Source organism: Xiphophorus hellerii, chromosome 20, assembly GCF_003331165.1.
Source record: "Xiphophorus hellerii strain 12219 chromosome 20, Xiphophorus_hellerii-4.1, whole genome shotgun sequence".
Lineage (NCBI taxonomy): Eukaryota > Metazoa > Chordata > Actinopteri > Cyprinodontiformes > Poeciliidae > Xiphophorus > Xiphophorus hellerii.
In genome coordinates, this window is record NC_045691.1 from 28,074,071 (window position 1) to 28,090,522 (window position 16,452).

Sequence of the window (16,452 nt, forward strand, 5' to 3'; positions counted from 1 at the left end):
GAGTTGAGAGGTTTGGGAAGCAAATAAAGCCTGTATGTAAGTAGCTGGTTCTAGCCTCTTTACTGGAAGTAGTACTATGTGCAACCTAATGCTGTGCTCCATTTGTACTCTGAAGTCTGTTTTTCCGAGCTTTTAGTTAGAAATGCAAGCACAAGAAGTGGGATATCCAACTTGGAAAGCATGATGTCTCCAAAGAGTCATCATGCATCAAAGAGTTTTTAAAAGTAAAAACCGTTTAAAGATCCAGAATTTCTCTGTTTATTTACTCTTCTGGCTGCCTTTATCTTATTAAATGAACAGAACACATAGTTCAATACTTCTGTTTGTGAACTTGTTCCTTAGGTATCTAGCCCCCACACTTGTATCCCCATTATGTACCTGCACATTCCCAGCTGTTTCTTCCTTACTTTGAATTCACACAGATTAAATCAAGTTGCACCCTATTTCCATACATAACTGTTACTCTTTTGATTCCTGTTTGAGCCAATTGAGTAATGAAATATGATAGAAAAGAAAATAAATATATTTTTTCTATTGCAGTAATAGCCACATTTCCTATAGCAAAATACTTGAAATCTTATTTGCCAGTGGCTGGCATGGAAGATCGTGAAGCCAGGTACAAATTGATGCATGGTTGGTATAGAAAGTCCTGTGCCAGGCAATATTATTTTGAAGTCCCCAAAAATCACAATAGAGATTACTGAAACTCCAAAGGGATCATTTGGCAAAGAGTCAACCCTAGTTAGTACCTCAATAATTAGCAAATCCCACTGGCTTCCTGACTCACAGCTTTGTTGTGACATAAATCCAATATCCACGTTTAGACTTCAGAGGCAAATGAAGCGCAGCATTAAGTATGCTCTTGCTTGTTTTCAGGTGCTGGAACCTGAACACAAAGCTGCCAATCAGCCTAACTTAGCTAGCATTGAAAGCGAGGTTACGCAGTTGAGTATTCGAGTTTTGGTTACTTTAAACAAAAAAAATATCAAGTTTCCTCTTAAAAATATGTAGTATTTTGTTTATGTTTGATAGTTCACAATTAATTCCCCTCGCTCTCTCTGTGCTAAGCCAAGTTAGCTGTAACATTTGGCGTGAAGTAATGCTTCTGCTCCTGCACCACCCTTCGTCATGAGTTTGAGGTTGCCTTTTAGGGGCGCAGGGTTTGTGAAAGACAGAGGACATTTGATTTAGTCTTTGAAACTTCTGGTTGATTTAAAAAATTTGTCTTACATTTGGCTGTCTACAACATGTGTAAATCTTGTCTTGCTACTGTGATGCGGCTGCACTTGTGTCATTATTCGCAGATCAGCTAATTTGGTCATTAACAGATGCCTGGTTAGCACCACGGCGAACCAGCCAGGCGAGCGCAGATAGTCTCCTAAAAAACAAAGGTTTCGCACATGTTTTTGGTTCTTTTTTCACTATGGACTAATGATGCCGCTTTTGTTCATTTCTCAGCATTAACACCACTGACATACGGCTTCCCACAAGAGCCACGTAGTACGTAATTAGCGGCAATGGTAGAGTGGTTGTCAGTGGATTGCTCAACCCTTTCTTTCCAGCTACCGTGCTAGTAGATGCCTCCAATTAATAAGAATAACGCTCAGATCAACTGTCAAATTTTGAAGTACAAAAAGAGAGCGACTCTGAGGAAAAACACAGGAGTGTGAGAGCTCATAAGTGGCAACATCTCACCAGATGGCCAAGCATCTCTTGTCAGGGATGTTTCATTATTTAGAGGGCTGAGAACATTGTCTTGTGCAAAAAGGAAAAGAGAAAAGTGAGATTGAGGGAAATAAAAATAAAAATTCAAGAAATAGAGATAGAAAATATTTCTACAAGGCGATTTTAATTTGATAAATTCCTCACAGGGTTTATATATATTTTTTTCAAATTGCCTGACTTGGTTAGCTCATGATAAACAGAGAAAATAAAGGAAAATTATTTCAGAATCAGTAAAAAAAAAAGGTTTCCATTTAGTTGTAAGTGAATCAGAGGGAGAACAAAGCAAGAAGATGAATTGGGATTGTGACACACGGAAAGGTCAGGAGGAACACCTGGAATTAGAGAGGACAAGTGACCCGTATCAGTAGGCGTGAATCCTCTCCCTCCTCCTCCTGTGAGCTTTCGTTTCAGAAATCCTTCAGTGTTGGCTCCGTAGGGCCCGGGCAAAGAAATTTCTCCACTTTCGCTTTCAACGTAATGACACGCTCTGCTGAGATCAAGGTCTTTCCACGCATCAGGTGCTGAATGATTTCCATTTGCACAAATAATCCTCCCAAAAAACTGACTCGCACAAATGCTTCAAATTAGCTGGGCCTGAAAAGGTTGGCGGCTTCATGTTTTATTGGGCTCTGTCTTGATTATCTCTGGGTTTTAACATGTTCCCAGATTAATTTTCTTAATGTTTGAACCAAGCATACTGTTGCTTTGGCTCTGCGTGTCTGTTTTTGAAACGCCCTCTTATGCCCAGTTGCCTCACCACAGGGATCGCTTATGGATCTATTAATCGCCACGGGCAGATTGCAACAGTTAGCCTTTGACTCGCTCCGTTACTCTACAGAACAAAATACAAAAAAACATTGGAGTAAACTGGGAGGAAGAGCTTCACTCTGCATGGATTTGAAATGTTGACTGAAAGAACAGATTGGAAACAGGCTTCTTGCGCTTCGCACCACACTGGCGTTTCTTTGCGGTTTTGGCAGCAGCGGCCTGAGCTGAAGCAAAATTGAAATCTCTCTGGGGTTTTGTTGAGAGATGCACAGCTGCGACTGTACAAGCACTAGCTCAAGTTTATGCATTACTGTTTGCAGGTGTCTTGCAAAAATATTCCTACCCCTTGAAAATGTTTTTACGCATTTCTTCATATTACAACCTTGAGGTTCAATGTATTTATTAGAATTGTACGTGCTAGTCTAAGACAAGTTCTAGTCTCTGTTTATTGGAAAGAAAATGATAGATTTTTAAAAAACAAAATTAGAAAAGTGTGAGAATCAATTGTTTTTTGCCCCCCACCCCCTCACCACAATCTCCTTTCACTATGATGTGCTTAAGTGTCATGAATACAAGTGAAGGGCTCAGCATTGTTTAAACCATGCAGAGGTAGAGCACGAATAACCAAAGTGCAGCTCTTGAAATGGTTTCGTGCAGCCTTCAACTCAATTCAAGAGTGACATGACTTTGACTTGCATGTTCAGGACGATTGAGATGCATTTAAAAAAAATTAATGCTAGGCTGCAATTTTCAATAACGTGAGGCCGTTCTAAAGACGTAGATGGATAAAAGTGTTCTTAAAAAAAGATGTAAGATGCAAGACAGAGTAGTCATCTTAAACCAACCAAGTTTTTTTTTTGTTTTTTGCTTTTAATTTATTTTAATAGTAAATCGGGCTGCAGACATCCAGTTAAAATAAAAAGAAACCAAAATAAAAATGCAACCCTCGCCCTTGAACTACTTTCAATTTGTCATCCTGACCCCCATGTCAAAAGGTTTGGACACTTCTGCAGGCGAAAGTAGTGCAGCTGCACTTTCAGCAAAATGTTCTTCCACAAATATTGATTGAGGGTTGGGGGGGGGGCACTGAATATACATGCACACCATATTTTTCAGATTTTTATTTGCAAAACCATTAACTTTCCACTTCACGATGATGCTTCTCTACCTATCATGAAATCCCAATGCATACATAGAAGGCTGTGCTTGTGGAAAAGGGAGCTGTGGTTTGTCTGTATTGTGAAGAATTTAGAGAGGAATGATTTCTTTTTTTCTTTTTCTCAAAGCAGTGTCAGCCCTTTCAGTTTATTTTTGGACTTCAATAAAGAAAGTGAACAGATTCACGTCTAAAAAAAAACAAACATCTTTTTTTATCCCGTGCTTACTAGAGGACAATGGAAATGCAAATATGCCACATTTTTCATAAAGAAACATTGTTCTCCAACTGATCTGAGTGAGTGTAATGTGTTTTTTTATTTTTAACACATTAAAAATAAAAAAGTTTACTATTTCAGACATCAAACAAGAGTCCCAGGCATGTAGTTTCTAATTATGTCACAAAAATAACAACAGTTTTTTTACTTTTGCTCTGGACCAAAAATAAATGCTCTCACCGTTGATGCACCACTTGTTTACTCCTCCTGTGTTTGCGCCATATGACACTTTCATATCAAAGCCTAAAATTACTAAGAGAACCATCAACATCCTGACACAAAAACATAGTTGTTGCTGAAGAACAGCAGGTCTTATTATGATCCCAATGTTGCAAGAAAATTTGACTGAATCAAGCTAACGTCCTCCCTCAAACTCATCATGGATGGGGTTTTTTGCACTGGTGAAGGAACTATGGAAGAAAAAAAAAAAATCCCTGGGATGACTGATGGTGTTTCATTGATTTCATAGTTCCAGACTTCCAGGAGCAGGACATTTTCCTGTGGAGAAAGGACACGGGCTTCGGCTTCAGGATCCTCGGAGGCAACGAACCAGGAGAACCTGTGAGTGTCTCAAAAAGTTCCTGAATCTCTCACGAACCTACTTGCGTTCCTTTCCCTGTTAACACTATTTTACTGTATTTTTGTGAGAAGTCCAACTCGGGTGTTTCAGTAACATGAACAAAAAAAAAAAAACAGGTTTTATCCCCAGCATCTGAGTGAGAAGCTGCACGGTTCTTTATTTTTTTTATGTTGGACTCTAGACAAATTCGCATAATTGATTTTTAACAAAACAGTTTCTCTCTGATACGATGATTTCAATTGTCTTTTTTTTCCCTTTCACTTCTTTGTAGGCAAGTTATTGTTTGCTCTGGTTCACTGCCCCACACTGTTGCGTTGTTCTTCCTTCTCCCCTTAAGAAAAACCTAATTTATTGTTAGTCGTGGGTTGAATTACTGCACACTTTTGTAAGTCTAAGAGTAAAAACACAACAGCTAGGTTTACATTGTTGCGTAACATGTAAAGAGCACAGGACGAATGTGTCGGTTACTTCCTTCGTTTCCTGGTTGGAATTTGTTCATTTGCGTTCGCCTGTCTTCCAGATCTACATCGGCCACATAGTGAAGTACGGCGCTGCGGATGAGGACGGGCGTCTCCGATCCGGAGATGAACTGATATGCGTGGACGGCACAGCGGTGGTGGGCAAGTCGCATCAATTGGTGGTGCAGCTGATGCAGCAGGCTGCCAAGCAGGGCCACGTTAATCTCACTGTGCGACGTAAAACCAACTACGCAGGTGAGGAGAGACGAGGAGGCCAAGAACTACAGTCTACTTTCCATAAAATTCTCCATTCAAATGTTTCTCAAACTCACATTTTGGTCCTCTAGTCCTGTTTCACCTCTGAAAGTTGACTTTTAACTCTTTCTCGCCCACTGAAAAAGATTTTGCCTCCAGTTATGTCTGAACATCAGCAAGGGTTCATAAAAAGCCGTCCTTTATTGATATTCGGCGCTTTTTTCAATATTTTGTACATACTTTCAGTAAATCTGGTGGAAAACAGTGTTTATGATTCAGAGAAAGCTTTTGGCCATGTGGAATGGGACGGTGTGTTTGCTTTACTGGAAAGATTAGTTTCCAGTAAAGCAACCTGGATTAATTCTTTATATCCATTCCTATTGGTTTTCCATGTTTTGTGCTGGGAACAACAGAATTGTCCCCTTTGTCCACTGTAATTCAATCAAGTTAAAAATCCCACCTATGGTCACACTGAAAATAAAATATTGTTTTATTCTAATGAGTTTTTTAAAAATCATTATTTTAAAATGATTTTTAAAATAATGATTTATTTTAAAAATCATTATTTTTAAATAATGATTTAAAAATCATTATTTTTTTAATAATTTAAGGTCCTGGGGACCTTAAAAGTGGTCACCAGGACAACTTTTAAGGTTTGAAATTAAGATTTAAAAATCCTTAGGCTAATACGACCTAGCTATCAAACCCTGAGCATATCACTGTGGTTATTGTGTGGGGTGAATATGCTGTGAGCACATCCAGGGCGTTCAGAAAGCCCACATTGATCATGAAGTTTATCTTTTAGCTTTTGCTTTTTATTTCCAAACCCCAACATCTTATGTTGTCAAAACTGATCATTTAGAAGTAAACTATCCTATGAAGAAAGGAAAAGGCTGTGTGCATCTCTTACACATTTGCTTTACCTTCCCAATTTTGGACTTTAAAATCTCTCCCACAGTATTGCCTATAGGTTAGAATCTTTTTTGTCAATAATTATATCTGAAGATCAATCTGTAAAACAAAACATTTTCAATGTTTTTTTCAAAATGGTTATTTTTACACATGTTTTGATAACCAAAAGTTTGTTGGAAAGATTCAATTATGCTCATATTATGTTCCATGATTAAGTATTTGTACATAAGATTGCCACAAAATGATCACAAGCTTTGGCAAATGTAGTAATTAATTGACCTCTGTATTTGGTTTACACAAAATTTGCAGCCATTTTTCTTTTCTGTGCTTTCTGTGAGCGTATTGTGTGCACTGCGTACAACAGGGGAGCTTATCCCATCAACTTGAACTCTGCCTGTTTCAAGCACATTTAACTACAAAGACAATGTTAACAGCTTAATAAATTAAATATAAACCAGATAAACTCATAAATAATACATATGCTTAATGAGCACAATGCATATTTATGTTATGTGGAAATGTTGCAGTCTCCATGATCATATTTAATACAAGGGGTTTAATGGGAACTGATTTTTTGCCCTTTGGTGCTGCAATTCTGACTGAAAAGATGCCTGTTTTACTTTATTTTCATTTCAGTCTTAATGATTTTTAGGGCTTCGTTGTTATTAAAAACATTTTTTTTTTAAATTTGTTTATTTTAGCTATGCTGAAACTTTATACCTGCATTTTTTAAAATAGTAAATACTAGTGAAATAAATGACTTTCTGTTGTCAAGGTGCAATTAATTGTTTAACAATGTTTAAAGTATTGATTAGGGGAAGCACCGTATTGGCATTTCTCTCCTAACTCAGTGGATACTATTCATCAAAAATCAAGGCACACAACTTTTTGTTGTTTTTATCTAGTTTTTAAAATATTGACAATATCCTCCTGATGCTGTCAGCACATTAAGGGTATGCGCAGCGAGACGTCCCATTAAGCATAAAGTTTACATTAATGCCGATGACTTCTTACTTTCCAATCCCCAAATGTTTTTAAGACTTCACTGCCATAACTTTTTAGGCATTTCTTTTCAATAAAAGCTTGTGTATCAAGCTTTGATGCTGTTCAGAAGCTAAAATGTGCTCTTTACTTTGCACTACCTGAGCCATTACTTATAGCACTATTTGTATCTATATTTATCACAGCTCCACAAGGAGACTGGGGCCTCCCTTACTACTGTATGTGCACGACCTTCTTCCTTCCTCCTCTTTAGTCTGTGGAGCTGGAAGCAATCGGCCTCTGCTTCGAATAAACATTTCGCCCCATCGCTGATGTGGCGGTGCTCATCTCCGCTCCGCTACGCCCCGCTCCTCAGCAGGCCCGTAAAGAAACGGCCCGTAAACGTGATAGAGAGGATGCTCAACCTTTGGCCTGATGACGGCAGCCCAGACATTAGTCCATTGCTTGTTCCCCGTCCGCCTCAGAGGGCAGACGGTATGAGGCGCCTTCCCTGAGCCGCCGTACAGGAAATGAAATGTGGAATGAAATGAAATGTGGAGCTTGTGCAGGCAGGACACGTCCTCGGTTTAGCTTGTGTTCACAACAGAGTAGAGGGCAGAGTACCGAAGGAGGTCATCCTCCGACGTAAGCCAGCAGTGAGATGAAAGAAAGTACTTTTATTAGACGTACTAGAGTAGGTGGGTAGAGTACGCAGAAATGGTACTCTAGTACGAATAGCACTACTTTGAAATATTCTAAGTAAAAGTAAAATGTAGTCATTCAAGAAATTACTCAAGTAAGAGTAAAAAAAAAAGTATTTCATATAAGAGCTACTCGAGTCCTTACTTTCTTCGGATGGAGAAAGTTTTTATATTGTGTGAAATTTCTGGTATTTTAAAGACTAAAATACAAAAGAATGCACAGAAACAATGAAAGGTAAAGTACTTACAGTGACAATATATGGCGTTTACTGTATTCACTTGACCTCCAAATGGCACAAAAGGCTCAGCAGATTAAAAAAAATAACCTTAAAGCAAATCTTGTGCAAGTGCAACAAGTCTCACTTCAACATAAACTATAGGTTTGTGTTTCTACCTGGTGTATATTTGGGCTAAAACATATTTGTTCTCCCTTAAAGTCACTCACAGTAGGTGGAGTATCCAGAAGCTTTACTCAAGTAAGAGTGGCAATACTTCACAATCTTATTATTGAAGTAAAAGTATAAAAATAGCGTACTACTCATTTCTTTATTTTTATTATTTTCAGAGTTACTCGAGTGACTGTAACTGAGTAAATGTAGCTAATTATGATCCACCTCGGCTTAATTGATGATGTAAGATTTACTCATGTAATCGTCTCATTGTGCTGTGTGTCGGCATTTCAATGTCTCCCAATTGTCTTTAAAAGCAAAGACTGGCCCAACTCTTACCAGCTGCTTTTGATGTTCCTCTTGATGCTTGATGCTGGCTCATGCCTCTGTCTCTTATTCGCCTTCCTGTTTGTTCTTCTTTATTTCCTTTAATAAAATCTCTCTCATGCTGCTTCCTCTTTAACCCCTTCCTCACCCTACGCTTCTGTCTCATGCAGTTAAATCAGAGGGAGATGTCCCTCCGTCGCCAGCGTCCTCACACCACAGCAGCACCCAGGCGCCCAGCCTGACGGAGGATATGGGCAAACGCACGCCGCAGGGCAGCCAGAACTCCCTCAACACAGTCAGCTCCGGCAGCGGCTCCACCTCCGGCATCGGTAGCGGAGGCGGAGGAGGAGGAGGAGGAGGAGGAGGCGGCGCTGGGATCAGTGGGAACGCTGTGGTCGCCGCTGCAGCTGCAACCACGTCCTCTCAGCCCCCAAACGGCACCACAAACTCGGTCCCCGTCGCCGCCTCCGCCGTACATCCCTACGACGTGGAGATCCGACGGGGCGAGAACGAAGGCTTCGGTTTCGTCATCGTGTCGTCGGTGTCGCGGCCTGAAGCGGGCACCACCTTCGGTAAGAGATGCTTCGCTTAATGAACTTGGAGAATATTCGCAGGTTATTAAGCTACATGCAAATATTACAGTTCAACCCAGCACAAACTAAAACACACACCAAGCCTTTTTTTTTCTTACCTTTGGGTTCTTTCATCTGTTTTTGTCTCCTTTGTGGAACTCCTTTGAGAACCACCGAGCGCTAAATAGCCTGACAGCAAGCACAGATTCTGGCTATTTACAGTCACACCAGATCAGTATCAACAGCCTTCAAAGAAGCGCATCTTTTTTTTTTTTTGCCTCATTTCCTCTCCAGCCTGTCAAACCAAGACACTGAAACCCTTTCTTCCCCCTGCAGCTGCTGCTACACTCGCACAAAGCTTTCATAATTGATCACAAGTGAAGTGGGTCTTACGTAAGACGTCTGTATTATTCAGCTCCACTTAAATTGCTTCAGCCGAGCAGGTTGGCACTAAAAGCCTAATGACAGCTTAATGAGGATGCAGTTCTCCAAAGGGTAAATAGACGAATCAATGGGACTTTACTGATATTTAGCTTTTTTACACCCCAGAATCAGTTTTTAGACAATATTGAATTGCTTAATTGCTAATAAATGTTGCATATCTATGATTTTTTTTAGTCATGACATTTTTCAGTACATAATCTTTTTTTTTTTTTGCTTTTCATAAATTAGTGGTGCCTCTCTCTAAGCAGTGCACTCTTTTCTCTAACTGCTTTTGCCTATTCAGTGCAATGTGACTCACACTCCTTTGAACTATTACACATATTTCAACATGCAACCACATAATTCAGTGTGTTTTTATAGTATTTTATCGGATGGACCAGCATAAAGCATTGGAACAATTTATTGAAATTGTGCACAGATAAATACAGTATCTGAAACTTGTGACTTGCATTTATTTTTCTTTACACTGATACTACAAAATTGACCTAATTAGCAAATCCACCTGTGTTTGATTTGATTAAACGGTGTTTGCGACCAAATGCAAGCTTTAGGTTACTATGAGCTCACCAAGGTGGTGGCAGAATTATGCAATGGGAATTTTAAATTTTTTTTCTTGTGGTGCTGTTGCCCTTCATTGACAGTAATCAGACAGGAAGTAGTTGGAGAGAGAAGTGGGGATGACAAAAGCTGAAAACGTCTAAGAATGTATATTTCCGACTAGATAAGCTAAACAAAATCTGGCTTATTAGAGGAGCCTTTAACACCTGTAATTTGGGGAGAATCTAGAAACTTTGACGCCTGTTTTCTCAAAAATCTGGATTCCAGAAGGCCAACATTCACATGCCCATAGCTTCTTGATTTCTTTTTTTTGATTTCCATGTGTTGACATTATTGGAAATCTTAGGATGCACACTTTCAGAATCTGAAGATAACTCAAAACTGCCTTGTGGAGACTTGTTCCTGGATTTGCTGAGGCCAGTCGCCAATGGTTAGAGCTGACTACAGGGAGATCCTGGGAGAGAAGCATGTAGAGAGGCTGGAAAAACTTGAAAATGGGTTAGAGGTCAATGTTCCAGCAGAACAAACTTCTGTATATGGCCAGAGCTAAACTTGAAAGATTGGGTTTTGAGAATGTTCATGTATTGGCTTTGTCAAAGTCTGCACTTAAATCTATTTAAGGTTTATATTTGCCATAAGTTTCGGTTCGTATCCATGCAGACCCGGTGGAGAGCAGAAGGCCTCCGAGTTCAGCTGCATCAATCTGTGGTTCCTGCAAACTCTGGACTCCCGGGGGGCTAAAGTTGCCCACCCCTTCAAATATTTATTTGTGGGCGTGCTGTGGTGGCGTAGGGCGTAGCGCGACCCGTATTTGGAGGCCTTGAGTCGTTGATGCGGCCGTCACGGGTTCGACTCCCGGACCCGACGACATTTGCCGCATGTCTTCCCCCCTCTCCTTCCCTGTTTCCTGTCAGCCTACTATCACATAAGGGACACTAGAGCCCACAAAAAGACCCCCTGGAGGGGTAAAAAAAAAAAAAAAAAAAATTTATCTGTGAAACATTTTGAAAACCATGCATTACTGTCCTTCCACCTCACTGTTCTGTGCCCAAATGCGTTAGTCCATGTGGAAAGAAAGGTTCAAGGCTCTGAACTGCTATGTCATTCCTCTGCCCTCTGCGCTCCCTGTCTCTGTTGGCATGGATAGACTAAAACTTAGCATCACAGGTTTGCTCACAAAGCCGCAAATTGCTCCTTCGCAGGAGCACGGCGGAAAGCACGAACCAGCAGTTCAGCTTTATTCGCTCCGACTTAACATGTAAAATTCACACGAGGCATTTCCTTCTCTTTCCTTTTGCGCTTAATATTTTACAGCATAAATCTGACTAGATTTATTTAACGGATAGCCAGGGGTGGGCACTTAGACATGTTTGTAGCAGAATAAAAGCAGTAAGTGTGTTGCACAGGTGGAATGAATAGTAATGAAAAGGAAGACGAGATTGATCGCATTCTACAGTCTGCGGACAAAGAGGAAGAAAACACCTCAGGGTGGATGGGGAGATGTCAGCTCTGATGTATGTTTGTCGTCTCTAACATCCTGCAGGTACAGCTATCTGGGATGTAACAAATCAGAACTGTTTCCATACCCACTTCCTGCTGCTAACATGGAAATATCTGAAATATACTTAGACTAGTGGTATTACACAAGGTCTAATCAAGGGAGACTATTCAAGAGTGCACTGGATACAGTTTTCTAGTGAATTTGAGGGTTCCAACACAATCTTACAAAATTTTCTTTAGCATTTTTCAAGCTAAAAATGCCAAGGAGATGGGGGTTTTTTTGTCCAGGATCTTGTCCCATTTAATGTCTAGGATTGTAAAGGTTTAACTTTCTAATATTAAATTGCTCAAAAAAAAATTGACATTCATGAGATTAATTACCAGTACAAATAATAGATGTATAAAAGCTAACACGGTGATTCATTCTGATTGGATCCATCACAAGATCATGGATTCCTGGTGTTAGACTCAGTTTTATTGTTATATAAAGGGGACATATAGTTTGTAGCAGATTTTTTTTTCTTTTTTTTTTTTCCCGTATGGAGCTGGATTATTGCCTTTTGGGGTCTGATGTACCGGTTCTAATTTCATACCATTTAACATTTGATTTAAGCTACTCGTTTTCTTATTTTTTGCCTAGAAATTTAAGATAGAATGGAAACAATGTACTGAGGCTTGTGGGAGAGAAGTATACTGGTTTTGAATCCAAGCAAAAGTAAGAGAATATTATCGCTGTTTAAGCATCAAAGCATACATCTTTAACCCTAATCCGATTTTTTAGTAGACACAGATAAATTCATTAGAGTACATGTTGCTGTTTGATGCATTCAAAGACTAAACATTTGGAGAGTTGAGAGTTTTGATGCATTTAATAAATAGCAAAAAAAAAAGTGAAAAAAATCTGACTTTTCAATATTTGACTTGCTGATCACTGATCAGAGACATTTAAAAGAAAAACTGGTCAATTCCAAGAAGTAATTGGTGCATCTTTTGTGATAGAGGTTAAGCCAGCTGGCAGCATCGTTGTCTTTATTTCTGGGCTGAATTAAATCTGTTAACCCCTGATTTCCAGAATTCAACATGTCAGCATAATGTGATGATTGGTTAAAACAATCACAAGATAAAAGGATGTTGAAACTTTCAACGACAACAAGTTTGAGATTTACTTATCTCAAGTTAACAGGACAATAAAAGTGCAACCACGACGCGCAAGGAAAATATTTAGTAATATTAATTGAAACACAACAAAAAGAGCCGCACATCTTCTTTTTGAAGACGAGACAACGACAAATGCACCTTTAATCAGTCTCATGTCTGCCATGGAATGCTGCTCCTCGGGTGATGAAATAGGTTTTATTTTTCATTTTTGGAGCTTTTAACACTTAAAACTGACTGATATTAAACCCAAATTTAAATAAGCCAACATCACATGTTGGACAAAACATTGAATGAGATAAATACAGTCTTAAATCTAGAAAACTTAACTCTGGATTAATCATTAAAAAATAGTACTGATCAAAAGTACTATGCAGGTACATTCTGATTTCTTCATAGAACAGATTAGTGTTCTTTGCATATAATCCTGACGGGATAATCCTCTCTTCTTCTCTCAGTGACTTTGGCTTTGCTTGCTTTGGGGCTGCTGGTAAATTAACCCTCAACTCTGTTGATCCTCTTTTCTCTGCTCCTTTCCCCCCTTTTCCCTTCTTTTCCCATCTCTCTAAACACACAAACACACACACGCCCTCGCATTGAATCACATATCCCAACATGACAATGGTTGACCAAAGCTGGAAATGCATGTGTGGCCATGCCTCACAAAATAGGCCGCATCATCGAGGGGAGCCCGGCGGACCGCTGTGGGAAGCTGAAGGTCGGCGACCGCATCCTGGCCGTGAACGGGAACTCGATCACCAACAAGTCCCACTCTGACATCGTCAACCTCATCAAGGAGGCCGGGAACACCGTCACACTGCGAATCATTCCCGGAGATGGTAAGTGGACGACGGCGGCTGTGGTTAGTTTTCAAGCTCGCCTTTGACATCTTGAAGCGGCTTTGTCGTTTGTCAAGAAACGCGGCGCTAAAAGGTTCTCTTCCAAGAGGTTTGGATTATCCAGGGTTTGTACGGACGATTGATTGAAGAATGAATGACCAAGAAAATGCTCAAATTTTCAACGAGGAGTTTTTCAAGGTTTGGAAAAAGCTTGATATTTATTTACACCCCTTGAATCCGCACCATTTTGTACAACTGAACGTTTAATTAAAAGCCTAAATTTGAAAAGCAGTATTTACAGTTGAAACTAGATATTTTTATACACCTGATAAAAGGCATAAAGATTTAGTAGGTCAAACCAAGCTGAGTACAGATTTAGCCTTTTTTTAGCTTTACGTATTACAAGTTTACCAACTCATAAATTAAATCTTATTAAAACTTTTAATGTCACATTAGATTTGAGAAGCTGTTCTTTTCTTAATCTACACTTTGAGGAGTTGCAACGTTATCCCTGTGCAATATGGAGCTGAAGTTTCTCTGCGTTTTAAAGTGAGCGAAGCGCCCCCGCGGTGTTGACAGAACAGCTTCTTTGGGGTTATTTAGGAATCTTCCCAGCCGTTGCGTTTTTTGCCTTTGGCATGCCCCCCGCTTTCAGAGCATGCACGAGTAATTTAGTTGTCTCTTTGTTTGTTTGTGTGCAAGAGAGAAGCAGAGAACGATCTAGAACTTCCTTCTGTGTACGCAAGTGTGTCGAATCTGTCTTTTCGACTTTAAATTAAAAAGCTTTGTGCATCTTTCGTGTTGTTCTATGCTTAAAAATCACCATGGCTTCCTCATAAATGCTTTTTAATAGTTTGTGCGAGCGTGAGGAAGGCGATGCTCGCCACCAACCCGCTCACTGGTGGAGATTTGAGCTGTTTGTCCGCATCGCTGACGTCAAGCTCACTTCATGAATGAAGAGGGCTTTCGTCGTCTTCTGTTTCCGTCCAGAGCAGCTTACGAGAACAGCGAGGCAAAACTGCTCTGGCAAACAGACGTACAAAGCTTTGGAGAAAACACTGGGGAGAAATAACCAGATGTGCTCTACATGAAACTTCCTGTTTGTGTTCGTGAGCATGTGTCAACCAGACGCTGTCTGACATGGAGACAGTTGTTAGGGGAAGACTGCAGGTTCTCTGTAAAAGTCGGCTTCTAAGTGCGAATTTCTTCCACTGCTGTTTACGAACGGTTGCGTGTCTCCATGTGGATCTATAACGTTTACGACGCGAGTACGGCAGGAAGAGCTTCTCGCAAGGTTCTGCCCTCGTTGCTCCAGCGTGAACGTGGGGATGGAGTTTTGTGATAGATGTTGCTTTGAAGCTTCGCAGCAAAAGTTGGAAATGGAGATGTTACTTCATGGCGGTGTGCAGCAGAAAGCAGATATATTTTTGTAACATTTTATTGCACAGTTTGTAAGATAAAAAGCATTTTAACGCCTCTTTAACCATTGTATCGATTGTAGCAAAGCTGAAAGGTGTGTCCAGTACTTCCATTCAACCGGCCTGAGTCAATACTTTGTAGAAACACGTTTCATTTTCACAACAGCATCAACAAGCTTTCCAGTTCTGGGACAATATTTTTACCTTTTCTTCTGTGCAAAATACCTCCAGCTTAGTCTGATTAGTCTGGGACACACATTCTTGATTGGATTTAGGTCTGGACTTTCACTAGACCAGGGGTGTCAAACTCCAATCCTCAAGGGCCAGTGGCTTCAACTTTTAGATGTGCCTCTGCTGCACCACACCTGAATAGAATAATTAGGTCATTATCAAGGCTCTGGAGAACTGATCTACACAAGGAGGAGGTAATTAAGACATTTCATTCCAGTGTTTTGTACCTGTGGCACATCTAAAAACTGCAGGACAGCGGCCCTTGAGGACTGGAGTTTGACACCTGTGGACTAGACCATTCTAACAAATGAATATTGCAGCACTGGCTACATGTTCAGGCTTTTAGTTTTAAGTCACTTGCTGACTCTTAAGTTTTCATCCGAGCATTCAACTCCCTGCTACCCAAAGTTGAAACTACTTTGTATTTTTAAGAAAATAAATATAATGAACTTTGTGGTTGTAGTGCGATGCTTTGTGGTAAAAGTGTAAATGCTTTTGTCTGTTGCACTGTTTTTTATTTTAATTTTGGTCTCGAGGGTATTCTGATCGACTGAGAGGCAAATGAAAGAAATGATTCAACTCTTCTGTGCATTAAAGGTAATAAACGGTAGTGATTCACCAACAGATTGGAAAGACTAACAGGAAACATTTAGGGGGGGAGAGATAAATAGAAAGATCGTGAAGCGTTATGGTGCATGTTTTGCAAATGAGCAGATGGAGGGTTGACTAGATTTTTATGAGGACAATTATAAAGCTGTAAAAGCCGACATCCAGTCGGAAACCCAAACTCATCCTGCCCAATCTTCTGTCTGATTGCTAATGTTTGCCACTCATCGGGTAACTAAAAAGGTTAAGTAAAAAAAGAAAAGAAAACCTAGAAAGTGAATAAAGCTTTCTAAATGCAGCAGTAATGTTTTTGTTGCTTTGTAATAAAACCAAAATCTGATTCCGTTGCTGCAGAGATCCCGGAAAATAACCAGGAGCTTTTGTGTCAAACCGTCGGTTCCGGCCCAAAACGAAATGCGCGCCTTTCATGTGGAAATGAAAAGCGACGAGTGCTTTGACACAATGATCGACGGCCCAAAACTTGCTGTCTTATGCTCGTCTCCCGGATGTTTTCTGAGTGTCCGAAGAAGCTGGAGGTGGAACCACAGGGCTTTCTGTGGGTCAGATAATGTTTTGGAGCTGACAGCTGCTGAATGGCCA

At 40.0% G+C, this 16,452-nt stretch overlaps 1 protein-coding gene across 12 annotated transcripts in view; it reads left to right on the top strand.

Moving 5' to 3' along the window:
* Positions 1-16,452, top strand: part of magi1b (membrane associated guanylate kinase, WW and PDZ domain containing 1b) — a 146,918-nt gene that overhangs the window by 120,081 nt on the left and 10,385 nt on the right. For 11 of the 12 annotated variants that reach the window (XM_032550576.1, XM_032550580.1, XM_032550581.1 and 8 more), the window contains 4 exons: positions 4,396-4,487; positions 5,027-5,219; positions 8,700-9,101; positions 13,394-13,597. In XM_032550576.1, the coding sequence (XP_032406467.1) occupies positions 4,396-4,487; positions 5,027-5,219; positions 8,700-9,101; positions 13,394-13,597 (891 nt within the window). The remainder of the gene's footprint in view (positions 1-4,395; positions 4,488-5,026; positions 5,220-8,699; positions 9,102-13,393; positions 13,598-16,452) is intronic. The other variant, XM_032550572.1, reaches the window with a different exon arrangement.